At 31.6% G+C, this 14,467-nt stretch overlaps 1 protein-coding gene across 3 annotated transcripts in view; it reads right to left on the bottom strand.

Annotated features, from left to right (window-relative positions):
* Positions 1 to 4,290, bottom strand: part of LOC118193907 (ATP-dependent translocase ABCB1-like) — a 379,421-nt gene extending 375,131 nt beyond the window's left edge. Inside the window, exon 1 of one of the 3 annotated variants that reach the window (XR_015039173.1) lies at positions 4,110 to 4,277. Coding sequence is in view for 2 of the 3 variants with exons in the window: in XM_085809734.1 (XP_085665860.1) it covers positions 4,110 to 4,225 (116 nt within the window). In the remaining variant the exon portion in view is untranslated. Of the gene's footprint in view, positions 1 to 4,109 lie in introns of all 3 variants that reach the window. The other 2 variants (XM_085809734.1, XM_085809733.1) reach the window with 2 other exon arrangements.
* Between the last annotated feature and the right edge of the window lie 10,177 nt (positions 4,291 to 14,467).

Raw genomic sequence — 14,467 nt, 5'->3', positions numbered from 1 at the left:
TTTAGTAAGGAATTATAAGCCGAATAAAATAAAAACATCTGCCCTGAAGATGAGGATAGTGCTGAGAGATCAACTTCCAGTTTATTGAGCGCCGCAACGTTCCCCCCCCCTTTCCGCAGAGCAACGTGAAATTGATAAACAGATTTCGGAATGGTTAGAGAAACAAAGGATATGACTTTATCCATTTTTTGCAGCAATTCCACTTTTTGTTTGATGGACATCGAAGAATGCTTCACTTTGTAGATCCTTTGGCAGCTCCAGAATCGGAAATTATTTTTGACATAATCAAAAGTTTAAGCTTACTTTTATAAAATTGCTTTAACAGTCTGCAAAATATAATAAGCCGGATCCAATTAGAAGATTAAGGAACAACGCAATCTGCAACATTAACTGAAATAGACAATTAGATAATTTTTTTAGCTCAGCTTATACTGTCCGTTATACATTAAACGCACATGCGTAAACGTATTACGCGCATGCATAAAGGTATTATGCGTTTACGCATGCGCAGAAAGTTTGTAGCTTTGAGGTCCGGATTAAAGACTTTTGACTGTATAACATTCCAAAAAATTAATCTCAAAATTTTTTTAAAGAAATTTTTAAGACCAAATTAAATTGCATAAGTGAATAATTGTTGATCAGGAGAAGTTGCCTCCAAATGTAATTTTTCAACTACTCAATTCGTGTTTCGTCATAAATATAGGCAAAGGTATAAGTAAAATTCAAAACCAAAAGTAAAACCAAATATTGTGAATTACTAAAAAAGAAATTTAAACTAGTAGGAATTTTGAGAAATTTAGCAAGTAAAATGACTAGGGATTAAAATATTAATTTGTTTCAGTTATTGGTTTCAATTAAATAGTTTTCTATAGGCAAGAGTTTATAAATTACTTTTGTTTTCTAAAAAATTTGGATTTCTACTCTTAATTAATATTTTAATTTTTAGTCATTTTACCTACTACTTTAAATTTCTTTTTTAGTAATTCACAACATTTGGTTTTGAATTTTACTTATACCCTTGCCTATATGGATGACGAAACACGAATTGAGTAATTGAAGAGTTAGGTTTGAAGGCAACTTCTCCTTGATAAGTCTGTCTCCTGCCTGCTCAACAATTATTCACTTATGCAATTTAATTTGGTCTTAAAAATCCTTAAAAATTTTTTGAGATCAATTTTTTAGAACATATTTTTTCATGGTTTTAGATTTAATTTACATATACTCTCAGAATTTAAATGATATTGTAAATTAGTTTGCAGCAATAATTAATTTTATTTTTTATTTTTGCAATTAAAATTTCTTAATTAAATTTTAAATTTATATTAACTTATAGAAATATTTGTTAAATATAACTATATATTATTTAGAATAGAATAGAAAATATTTGTTAAATATAACTAGATAGAGAACATTAATAAATATATTAACACAGATGAATGCGAGTTTCTTTAAGAAACATCTTAACAAAGGTGGACAGTCTTGTCATAATCACTAATTCTAGTCCTTGATAATAATATCTAATCCATATCACACATGCCTTTTCTATTAGGTGTGATTAGCAGGCCACTATGCATGAAACTAAAGTGATTAACAAACTGAAAAGGAATTATTTAACACTAGAAAGACTGAAACTTAGTATTTACCTATATTGCCCAAAAGCAGTCAAAATGACTGCATTGTGAAAAAGTAACTAATGTGTAAAGAAATTTGTTTAAAATTAATTTTTAATATTATTTACAGTTATTGTTGAGAATAATCACACGTACTTCCCGGTTTCTGATTTAATGTCATGTATTTTAACCGTAACTGTTATATACTTTTGCTTAGGTTGATCTGGCAACAGTGTCGTAGTTCTTGGTCATGGTTTGATATGTAGAAACGTGCTGTTCCATGTGCGTGAAATTCCATCATTTAATAAAGCCTCTACTTAATTATCATCGGCCTCTGATTCATGTTTTTTAAATCTTTACAGTTATATAACAAGTTATTAGTAACTATTAACAATAAAAAAATTACTTCACTTGGAAAAAAATAATTTATGCATTATTATTTGTACATTTTTTGCAAATGAAAGTGGAAATATTTTTATGTGTACGTATTCCGCAAACATAATTTTGATATTTTTCACATATATTATTTGTTTTGTTGTTGTGGCAAAGTCGTACTTGACAAATTTTGCATTTGATGATGTTGCAGTTGTCGTGTTCTGATTACTTTTTCTGTCTTGCAGCTCTGTATTCGGTGGAAAAGCTGTTCCGCTAATTGAAATAAGAACTCTTTTCGTTGTATTTGTATTCCTGTCGTTTCTTTGTAAAGGATCCATGAATTTATAGCAGCCAAATCTAAAATATTGAAAAATATTTGGAGGGGCCATCTATGAGAACTAGCTTTTACTGTATACTTTCTGGCTATTTGATCTGTCATATCAACTCCAAATTTTGTGCTGTTATACAATTGAATAGATTCCTGTAACTTTTTTTTATTACTTTTATCAATTTTCACAAATTTATGCTTAGAACTTGAACAGCTACTCTTTTATTTGGTTTGCTTTTATATATTGTAACACAATTCTCTGACTTATATATCAGAGTGAGAAAATAAGGCATGTTATCCTTCGTTTGTTTGGCTGATTTGGGTAGTTCTCTTTTGTTTCCTCTAATAGTTCCAACTAGAGTTGTTTCTTTGGCCAATAATTTTGTCGCGAGTGACATGCTAGTGAAAAAGTTATCGTTCGTGATATTTCTTCCACAACTCGTATATGGCTCGACAAGTTTCAGAACGTGAGAACTGAGATTTGAATAACAAGTACTACTTTAGCTTATTGAGAAACTGCAACTTATCAAATATATGCCAAAATCAACAATTTGTCATGTACTTGTATGTTATCATGTGACAGTAATCGAAAGAAAAATGAAAACTGTTATTTCAATACAGAGCCGAACTGGTCATATAAGAAATTTACTCAATTCAATAATAAGAGTCATTTGATTATTTAAAATTTCCCAAGCAGTCAAAATGACTGCTTTTGGGCCATATAGGTATAACACATATATATACCGGAAATGAAAGAGAGGGGGTAACTACAATTATCAATAAACGCATTTGTACGTTGTACAAAAAGTCACAAAATTCTGAGAAATTGTGTCATTATATACATATTTGTTTTTCTGATGGAAATTAAAAAGCAGTTAAAATGACTTCCTTGGGGAATCTAGTGGTTATACTGTAAGGATCCTAAGTTTTACTAACGTTTATTTTGTTTTAAATCTTTACTATCACTTCTTATTTTCTACTTCCGGCCAGAATTAAAAGCTTTAACTTATTTATGCAAATTTGTCTTGCGAACGCCAAGTACTTAAGCTGTGGCTTTTTGCCAAGCAAGAGAGAGGAAGGAGCTATTAGAAGCAGGCCGCTTGCCATAGTAGTTTTACTCGGTTGCTGGTTGCCTTCAAGGCCAGAGGTTTAATCCTCTTGATAATTTTAAACGTATCGTAGTGTTAGCAGTTCTCTGTACTACATACGGCTTTTTGTTAATATACGGCCAATCTTGGAGTTAGGCACTTGTTTTATTAATCCAAAGTTAGTTTAGTTAGAGTTTAGTTAATATTTTTATATTCTTACGTTCAGACCACAAGTGGTTGGTCTCTGTATTCCGAAGTCCGGAAATCATTGTAAAGAGAGAAAAATAAAGGGTTTCGTATACCCTTCCTGTGTGTATTGTCTATTTCCCAAATTTATTGAACATAGCTTTAGTAAGCTCCCTGTTCCGAGTCAGGACAGTTAATGTTCCCTAAGCAAGTAAGGAGGAACACAGAACCTGATAATACAACTGTATTGAAACGTTTGCAAAAACTTTAGAGAAGAATTATTTAGAGAAGAAAAATATTAATTAATACTGAGAAACACAGCAAATTTTTGAAAGATTTAGCAAATAATAGAAAATTATTAATTAACACTAATAAACACAGAAAATATTAGTTAAAAGTTAGAATTTACTGAAACAGCTGAAACCGGTCATTAAAGTATTTTCTCTCATTTTCGGCTGCATTTTATATGATGCGACAGTAAACATATTAAAAAATAAATAATAAGATAGTTAAACTAATTACCTGTGCTTAAAATAATCTGTTGACCTTTTAACATCTTTTCCAGGTACTGCTCCATATCCACTTTTCGATTCACAACCATGTTTTATAAGACTTTCCTTTTCTCTTGCAACACCCATCGAAACATGTGTATTCTTCAACTAAAGTATCACAATTATTCTTTGCGCCACCACTCCAACATGATAAATGATATTCTGATTCAGATAACTTTATCTTCAAAAAGTTATATCTGTGGCATTTAAAAACGAATTTCTTTACTGCTTTGTTATCATAATCTGTGAAGAAATTTCATTTAACTTCAATCAGCTTTGATTGTTTGGGATGCTGATATCCTGTTCACATTGTCAACATTATCTGAACTCATCACACGGCTGCTCAGTTTCGCGCGAAATCGCGTTTCTTCCAAGTGGCTGTCAGATTCGGCTGTGTCTACCCGTCCGACGTCGGACAGTTAGCTTATGCCTAGGCTTATGCACAGTAAAACAAGTCTCTAAGATTAGAGATTTTTTGAGTAAAAACGCCTGACTAGCTGCACAGAGACACTTTTGTGATTTCTGCGCATTCCAACCAGTCATGAGGAAACTTTTGTTTACATTTATGTTGATTATAGAAGGGCGATTTATTTTTCCGTGTGGATCTAGAATGACAAAAAAAAAAAAAAGTTATTTCTTTTTATTTCGTTTAATGAATAATTACTGTCATTCTTTGATAGATATCTAAAACTTTATACAAAACAAAACACTATAAATATATCTGAATATTATTCTTGTTTATAATTCCTAATAATTGGCCATTTTATACAGATAAGGAGTTTACACAAATAACCAAAATTTCTTGAAATTCTAATCAACAGATTTAGATAAATCATGCATGCAGACAGTAAAATGACATTTTTTTTTAAACGGAATTGAAAAATAAAATGGTCTTAAAATCTTGTGTAACTTTTCTATTATGCGTAACTAAATATTTTTATAAAATTGCATACTGAAGCATTATATACATAAATAAAGAGAGTGCTCAGGGGTTTGATAACAGGAGTTTGCTGAAAAGCAAATGTAAACAAACCACCCAGCTCTTTTTAAAAAAAAGCTTAATATTATTTTTTATCGTAATTTTGGTTCTAGAGAAAAGTTTTGTATGGGGTTTGTTTTAAAAATCTTAGAAGAAACCAAATTTTAATAAAACAAATCTGAAAGGCGTCATGTTTTAAAATACGTCCAAAGGGGCGTTCTTTTAACATTTTGTGTGTTACCTTTATTTATTAAACATCATGTTCTTCTCACTTAAACCATAAAATTCAGATCAAGAGCAATATCGCAAAATAATTTTAAATTGAGCATATCTTTAGAATTTACGATACGCAGTCTTACCCGCTGGAGATCAAAATCTTTTTTCTGTATAGCGTTGCCATTGCTCGCTTTGAAATCCTTGAATTTGTTAATCAAAAATTCGTTAAAGAACCAAATTGATAATACCAATCGATAATAAATCAAATTCCAAATTTGGGCTTCCAGATGCCCATATTCGCAGTACGACTACGTCATTCAAAATTTGATGACTCTAGGTACCTTTGTTTTACCACAATGGGAGAAACATACATCCACTTATGCAGATTCTTCATTATTTAATTTCTTCAAATATAATACAGGACTTTAGTATTTGGTGGCAACAGTTTGGAAAGTGAAACGGACACACCAAGTAGGTCTAACTTCCTTGGTGTAAGGAGGTCTCAAGGAGGTCTCACACGCAGTATAATGGAGGAGGTGAAACTGCCTAGTAGAAAAACGGGTCCTAAAATGTCGCGTTCACTAGATGGAGCTGCTGTTCCATATTAGCGGTTCCAAATGCAAACATTTATTGAGTAGCTAGGCGGCTAAGCTTACTAGCGGATAAAATTTTTTTATGTTTTTAATGCGATAGATTGCGTTATTATAAAGGTTATAATATTCTGCTCACTAATGATTGCATTTTGTTCCTCAAATTATAAAATTAATTTACAGCTTTCATGCTCTAAGGCTTGTTGTAATTTTTATGAATGATTAATTTGAAGATATTTTTCAGTCCCTCTCCCCTTACAAAAATAATCATATAATAGTAATAATACTTGCTGTATATATGTTGCATTTAATTAGAATAGGTTCTTCGCGTAGAATAGGTTCATTTTGTAAAATGCTTAGATACACAGCTTGATATAAACTGTGGCGAAATTTTAATGAAGCTTATAGAATTTTTTGCTTCACTCAGTAAATTTTCTTTACTATCATAATGAGTTATTCTTATTTATGAATCAAATGTCAGTTTTTATTTTGATATTTTTATCGTTTTCTGTTAAAAATTTCCATATCTTTGTTATTTGAGAAGTATGTTTCAAATTGATCTTACAAGATTTTCAAATAGAATTCGGATTTGAATTCAGTTAAGTATTCTGAACATTTGGTTATGCTGAACTCTATATTATTTATAATTAAATATAAAAAGTAAAAAATATTGAAACTAATTTAATCTATCTTTAATTTTGTTCTGCTTGAACTAAATTCTAACAAATAAATGCATTACTTTAACTAAAAATATAATGCTGATCTTTTTTATTTTATGAGCCAAACTCTTTTCCTCCAAAGGATATATATGAAGACATTGATCTCTTGAGTCATGGTTAAGTTATATATTACTCTCATTACCTACAAAAATTTTTTATCGAAATTAAGTGTAGTTAATAAGTTTTCAAAGCAAATTATTCTATCTCATTCAATAGCTTAAAAGATGAATTTCGTATGTTTAGAAAAAAATTATCACAGTTATAATCAGATGATATTTTCTCGCTGTTAAGTTTCAAATTGGTACATGTAGCTTTTTTGAAAAAAAATGTTTTGTATGTGTTATCTTTTACTGGAAAAGATCCCCTATTTTTTATTTTTATTTATTGAATTGATTATTTACTAACTACATTACTAGTCTAATTACATTTGTTGCAAAACTACCAGTTTAATATCAAAGCTGCGGTATTTAAACAATATCATTGCATATGAAAAACTAAAGATATAGTACGACAATAATTCCGAGGACATAAATTTAATGTGACCTTATCAGATATTCATCACATTTCACGGAGGGGGAAGAAGGAGGAGAAATTTCTTATGTGTATAAGAATAAAAATTCCAGTATCACGGTGCCAGCCTCATATAAAATCATGATAATCATGATGGAACTAACAGTCTGAAATACATTTTACGTAGATTACAAATTACATTTTAAATGGAAGGATTTATCATTTAAGTATCACCAAACCATGCCATATAGATAACAAAATTTCTAATATTAGAACAAGGAACCATTTATTTTAATATTCCATAATTCATCATGAAAAATATATTCATATAAACTCAGTCTTAATGTAAGCAACATTTTATGCAAAATACATGTGCATGATATAAATACATACATGCAAAGTGCATGATATAAATATGGTACATATCATTTTTTAATAGATCATATTGTAAGTACACAGTAGAGAATTGTAAATTAAGTATTTCCATGATAAGGAAAAATATAATTTTTGTACATCCCCAGTTACACTTAATTAGATAAATCACATACGGGATGAAGAAACGTTGCAAACCACTATAACCACATAATACCACGAAATTTTGAAATCAAACACTTTTATACACTTGCATATGTTGGGCAGAATGTCGTTGAATAAGCAAAGAATAAATTAGTGAAAAAAAGCAATGAATGTGTTGCACAGTAGTACCAAATGCAATTTGATGCGCAATACTGAAATTATAAAAATGTCAAACTAACCTATAAAGGTTAGTTTTGTTTTGACATTTTTATAAAATTGTTTATGACATTTTTATAATCTATAAAGGTTAGTTTTGTTTTGAAATTTTTAGATCATATCCTTATCAATTATAACGCTTTTCTCACACGTGTAATTAGTAGTCCATCAAGTACATACAATAAATACAGCTATAGAATTTACGATCCACAAACAATGTGGTTTGGAAAAATTCTGTAGACTTTCAGTCAACAGAGAAAAAATAAAATCCTTTGTGGCTTTAGAAGCAGCAGTATTATCTGCAATTAAGGAAGTAACCACACTCACATTTCTTGCAGCAGGTGTTTTTCTTTTGCTCGATAGTTTAGATAAATACGATGGCAGATTTGGAAAATTGAAGGTATTGCTTCTTTCTGGAGTTTTAGGTGACCATTTATAATTTGAATACTGTGCCATTCGACAACTTGGTCTCGGAAAATCGTTACAACATCCTTCTCCGAAAGTATTTGGTCGACCCGAGAAATTCCACGTCTCCATTTTTCTAGCAGCACAGGATCCTGTAAAATACATTTCAGCAAGTATATTTAAATATCAGAATTCAGTTACGTACAAAATAAAAATATACTTGTTGCATGTAATTTTTTTACATTACTTTCATGCAAATTTAATTTGAAAATGTCAAATTAAAATTTAACTGCAGCATGTAAGACTTGAACAGATCTACAAATTCACATTTAAAATCCTTGTGCATAATGGTTCTTACTCTGCACTGTAACAAGATTTAAATCTTAATTTTTAATAGCCATTCATTCATAACTTATTTAATATGCTGAATTTATTTCACAGAAAATCCATTTTTCATTACACTTATCTGCCGTTATGTTTTCGCTCAATCATGCAGCATTGTCTTTTTCCATTTATTATATTATTATTATTCCATTTATTTACCAGTTTTCCATTACCTTCTTTTTCCATTTATTTTAGAAACTTACTTCTAACTGAAAAGAAGGGGGAATGAGTTTATCTTCTTTTCTGTAAATGAAATAGAAGGGCAAATACTCTATCATTCTTGTATAATTTCAGAAATTTATTTAACTTTAAAATCTAATGATTCCATACTTTCATGAACGAAATGCAGATGCACATAAGTTATGTGCAATATTTAACTAATTTCCAATTTATTACTTTTTGATAAGTATACAGTAAATATTCTCTTATTTACTAACAATCTGAAAAGTTATATAAATTCGTATATATGATCAGGCATAATATAAATGTTGCTAACCTTTATATTCCGTGCGGAGATTCAGAATTATTCTACGCAAAATCGCAAAACGAAAACAATAGTCCCTCAGGGACAAAAGGACCCTTTCGACTAATAAAGGCATGAAAAATTGTGACTTTTTGATTTACTATTGACCTCCTGGTCATTTAGAAACGATACAGTTGACTCTCTTTAATTAATATTTAATGTTGAAAAAAGGAGGGGAAAATGCACAAAATTATAATAAAGATAACTCTAGGTATTTGTTTATAAATGTAGGTGACTGTCTACACACTCTCTGAATATAAAGAACATAATTGCTTACAAATGACTTATGCAGTATTTGTTTTATCATCATATCCTGCCCTTATAAGCTCAAAAGTAAGACTTTGTACAGGAACATAGTGTTGCAAACTCAGCCGATAGGGGGCGATAGTGAGCCCTTGAATTTTAAACTAATTCGTTTACCTTTTATCTTTAGAATGTAGTTGAATGTAGCTAAATGTGTAAGATGTGTCTTGTCAAGTGACTTGTTCTTCGTATAATGTGTCAATAAAGAATTAAAAGCTAAGTAATTTTCAATTACTCTCTTTAGAAGCTCAGAAGATCAAGAACCAGGTAAGATCTATTATTTATATCCGATTTTGTTCTATGTTGCCGAACTACCAAGAGCTATAGTAATTGAAAATGGCACAACCTAGTGAATTAGAGAATTTAAAAAGTAAAAGAAAAACTATTCGAACTTCTTTAGCTAAAATTGTAAATAAATCAAATGACACATTAAAAGGGCTGTAATGTATTTTGCAGTAATTTACAAAACAGACAATCTTCTTAGTAGAGCATAAATTTTATTTCTAGTTCACGGTGATAGACAAATTTTATACAATTCTCAAGTGGCAAAATTTTTATACTACTCCTAGCTGGTAAAAATCTACAGAATTGTAATCTTTTAAAACAATATCTCACTTTGCTGCGTAACGGTTTAATACAAATATGGCGTTGCCACTTCAACAATAATTATATTTATTTATTAAATAACAAGATATTACAACCTCTCCCCCCTCCAGATAAACTTTAATTTATATTTTTATAAATTAAAGTTTACGTTTTTTTTTTTTCAAAACAACAATATCAGCACGATACAGAATTGAAATACAAGATATAAGGTACACTGAGGAAGAGAGGAAGGAACAAAATATTTTTTTTATCTATACAGAGAAACAAATTATTTAATCAGGCCAGGGAGTACGACTTAATGCGTCTACATTTTTATGGTTTTTACCACTTCGATGAACGATCGTGTAATTGTAAGGTTGTAGTACTAGTGCCCATCTCATAAGTCGTGGATTTAAACTCACATTATTTTTGAGTCAAACTAAGGGATTATGATCGGTCATGATGAGGAATTTAGTAGGCCCGTCTAAATAACATTGAAGTTTCTTTACGGCAAATATTATGGCGGCGCATTCCTTTTCTGTGGTAGAGTACTTTTTTTCAGTTTCTGTAAACTTCTTACTGAGGTATAATACTGGATGTTCATTGTCTCGTTCATCTTTTTGAGCTAAAATGACACCCATACCAGAGTCTGAAACATCAATTTGCAAAATAAATTCCTTATTGAAATCAGGTGAGTGTGCCAAAGGCTTTTGTGACAGTTTTGCTTCTTTAGCAACTCGCTCTTGTCTGTTTAGTTTCTTTAAAAACTTCTCCTTGACTTGCATCTCAACTCCAGAATTAGAAATTCATCTGGTACTTGTAACTGAGAATCGTTTAATGTTGTCAATTCTTTCTTGTCAGATAGTTTTGTTCTTTGCGAGATGAATCTTTGTTCTTATCTGCTACTTGCACTCTCATTGAATGTGGCAACTTTGAGTATCCTTCATCATGTTTGTGCCTCTTTGCTAAGTTTTCTGACGCGTGCATAGATCCTGAACGTATTTTTATTTTCTTAGCCTTAGAAGCACCTTCATGAGTTCTTTTATCAGAAGTTCTTCGATCTGCTGTTAACAAACTGTCAAACACATCTTTCCCTTTTGGAGAAGAAGGAACTGGGGAACTTGTAGAAGAATAATCATACACATTATCCATAGAAGATGAATCACCGGGTAAATAAGGTGAGTCACCTTCCATATAAATAACTTTAGCTTTCTCATCAAGAGATGAACGCTTAGATTGTTTGTCAGATTTCCGTGAAGCATTGACAGAAGCCTGATTTTTAGGAGGGTGAGTATTGACCAATTTACCCTGAGTTTTAGCACTATTATTTGTTTGGTTCTGAATAAAAGTTGTGTAGTTCTGCATTTGCTCCCTATATTTTTCAGGAATAACAATTACTTCCCTTTCATTTCCCTTTTTATCTAATTTCTTTTTCTCCTTTACTTTGAAATCATTTCCGAAATTTTCACTTTTAGCTTCGCTAAGCATTGAGGCTAGATCTCTGCTTTGATGCTGAGATTCAATTAATTCCTTTGAATTAGCATTAATTGTTTTCTTAATTTTCTTGTCTTTCTCATCAGCTTGCGGTAAAATATCTTCGTCAGACTCAATAACAGACAGTTCTTCTTTTTTCCCCATTTTCGGTGTCTCTACTTCGATCTCCTTCTCGAGATCGTTTTACTTGAGATCGTGTGAAAACCGCATTTATCCTTTCTAAATTTAAGAACTGTTTATCTTTGAATAACTGAGCAGTTTTGTTACCCAATACATATCTGCCAGGATCATTTGTAACAACAGCTGCATTTGTCTTTATATGACCATGTTCACAATTAATTTCAACTTCAGCTAACGGTAGACACACTAAATGGTCATTTAAGAGATATTGTACCCAGACATGTTCTCCAATCATTTTTGCTTTATCTACATATTTTCGAGGTATAACATCTACTGTGGCTCCTGTGTCTCGAAGAATAGGCATTTCATACTCATTAACTAAACCGTTAATTGTATACGTCTTTAACAAATCATCATTCGAAAATACACAATTTACCTTTTCACTTGGTTTTAAGCGAGGGCACTGAGACTTAAAATGTTCGTATGACCCACACTTGAAACAACGCGGTCGATATCTTTTGTCATATAAATTTTCTTGGTTCTTGTTTTGAAATTGATTTTTTTGTCGGTGATCTTTCTGGTATTTTGAATCATCCCATTTATCAGAATGCTTAAAATGAGGCGGATGCTCTATTTTTTTCGCAAAATTATCGGAACGAGGTTTAAATGATCCTCTGTTGAATCTCTGTTTGACTGGCAGAAAATTTCGGTTTTATTGTGTAATGTTGCGCGCTTCCAACCTGCACGCAACAATAGTGGTGACTGCTATGTACTGGAAAGTATACAAAGTCTTGAGAAGGGTTTAAATCCCTTTCTATTCAACTTTAGAAATTACAGATGCGTGCTCTTGACGCTCACAAACTACGCCGACCCGGCGGTAAAATAAAACTAAGAAACTAAAAATGAATAATAACAAGTGACTACCTACGAGGCTCTCTAAACTTAACTAACCTAACCACGTTCTAAGATACCGCTGACAATTCAGCAAACTTCTGAATATTACGTTGAAAGATTTAACTCTCTGCCGAGGCAAGCACACAGGCCGAAACGCGCGGTTCTTCAATTTCTAACTAGCCACCTCCACGCTCGTGAAGCAAGAAAGCACACTTTCGAACTCGTTCCCTTCTATTTAACTCAGAATACTTCCGCTGACAATTTTGAATACTTTGCGCGTTCTACCAAAATTTACATACTCTGGCATTGGCAATTCCAGGGGAAAGTAAGGCATGACAGGAAAGATAGTTTAAACTTAAAATAAATGTTAGTTAACATAAATATAAACCCTACATTTGCCGCTGCCCGAATTTGGTAAACTTGGAAGCAGGTCCTAGAAACGACCTGTTGAAAAGTTTCCACAATTCTGAACTAAAATTTAAGAGCCTCGTTTGCATAAAAAAACTGTTTTCTCCACAAAAGGTTGAATAAATTTCTGTAGATACTTATTTAACCCTCTCTTATTACAGCAACCTTTCCTGGACTTCAGCAATCACTCCGTTCTCTTCCTTCCAGCATCTGGAGGGAATAAGTATCAGTATCTTTCTAAATACATTATAATTTACACTTTCTTGACACTGAATAAGTTTTTGTTTTTGATCGATTTATTTTCCTTAGTTACTGCTTAATTCACATTCATTCAAGTATTCAAACATGAATTTAACTTTACCCTGGCTCTCCACCATGTGTGGTGTCAAACGGGAATATTCGTGTTTTAGTATTGCAAAACTTTCCCTAACCACAATGATTTGTTAGAATTCAACGACCAAATAGACACACCTTACTCGACATTCTAAAACTCAATGAGCTATTTTAGCATTCTTAAAATTCAAGTGTAGGTGGAGAACCCTACAAAACACATTCATTCTAAATTCCCCCCTCATTGATCTTTAGACATGCAGGCTTTCGCTCTAAAGCATGATTTTATCTCAGTTTAATACTTAAATTTGACTTCATTTCTTTTGAGCATTTACTTTTAGCATCTAAAATTTTATGCTTCTAGACTAAATTCTACTTTTACATAACTTTCAAGTATTTACGTATATTTACAAAATTCTAATACATATGATTTTTTACAATTTACCATAAAATGAATAAGAGAAAAATAAATTTTTACTTTACTCATTCTTCGCTATGCTGGCGGCACTGAAACTAAATTTCGTATTAATACAAGAATACGAAGTTATTTTTATCTTCGGCCAAATTTTGGCTTTAACATAACAGAATTAGTCTTTCGACCAACAGAAACTGCTTGTTCTTAGATTTTATACTTAAAGAAAATAATACTTTTGCCTTAGCTAAATAAAATAAACAAAACTAAGTCTCAACCAAGAGAAATTGACTTCAGTCAAAACATAGAACTTCGTATTTACGCATAACATTTCGGAACAAAAGAAAAAAATTTTATAGAAGATTTTAACTTACCTTTGAGTTTTCGATGATTGGAACTCCGACATCCTCTTCTGGCAGAACTGCTCCCACGATATGGAATTCATCGACGTCAGTCGTCTCCTTTGTGTCCTTCGAGTGTCGTCCATGTTGATATTTCTTTTTCGCCCTCTGCATGCTGGCCTCTTGGAGTCGTAGTCGTCGGATTGCTGTCTTTTCCGTTTTGTCCCTGGACGGCTGGTCTTGGCGTCCTCCGGTCTGGAATCATGCTTGAATTTCTTCTGTTGATGGTGGTCTTTTCGTTCCTCCTGCTGTCTTTTCGTTCTCGGGAACGGCGGCCTTGTTTGAACCTGACACTCTGGCCCTGGAAGCGTTTTCCTCGATGCA

Source organism: Stegodyphus dumicola, chromosome X2 (genome assembly GCF_044657685.1).
Source record: "Stegodyphus dumicola isolate Sdum_Otavi_A_Nest chromosome X2, ASM4465768v1".
Classification (NCBI taxonomy): domain Eukaryota; kingdom Metazoa; phylum Arthropoda; class Arachnida; order Araneae; family Eresidae; genus Stegodyphus; species Stegodyphus dumicola.
The sequence above is the reverse complement of the archived record's forward strand: the minus strand, read 5'-3'. Positions and strand labels throughout refer to the sequence as shown.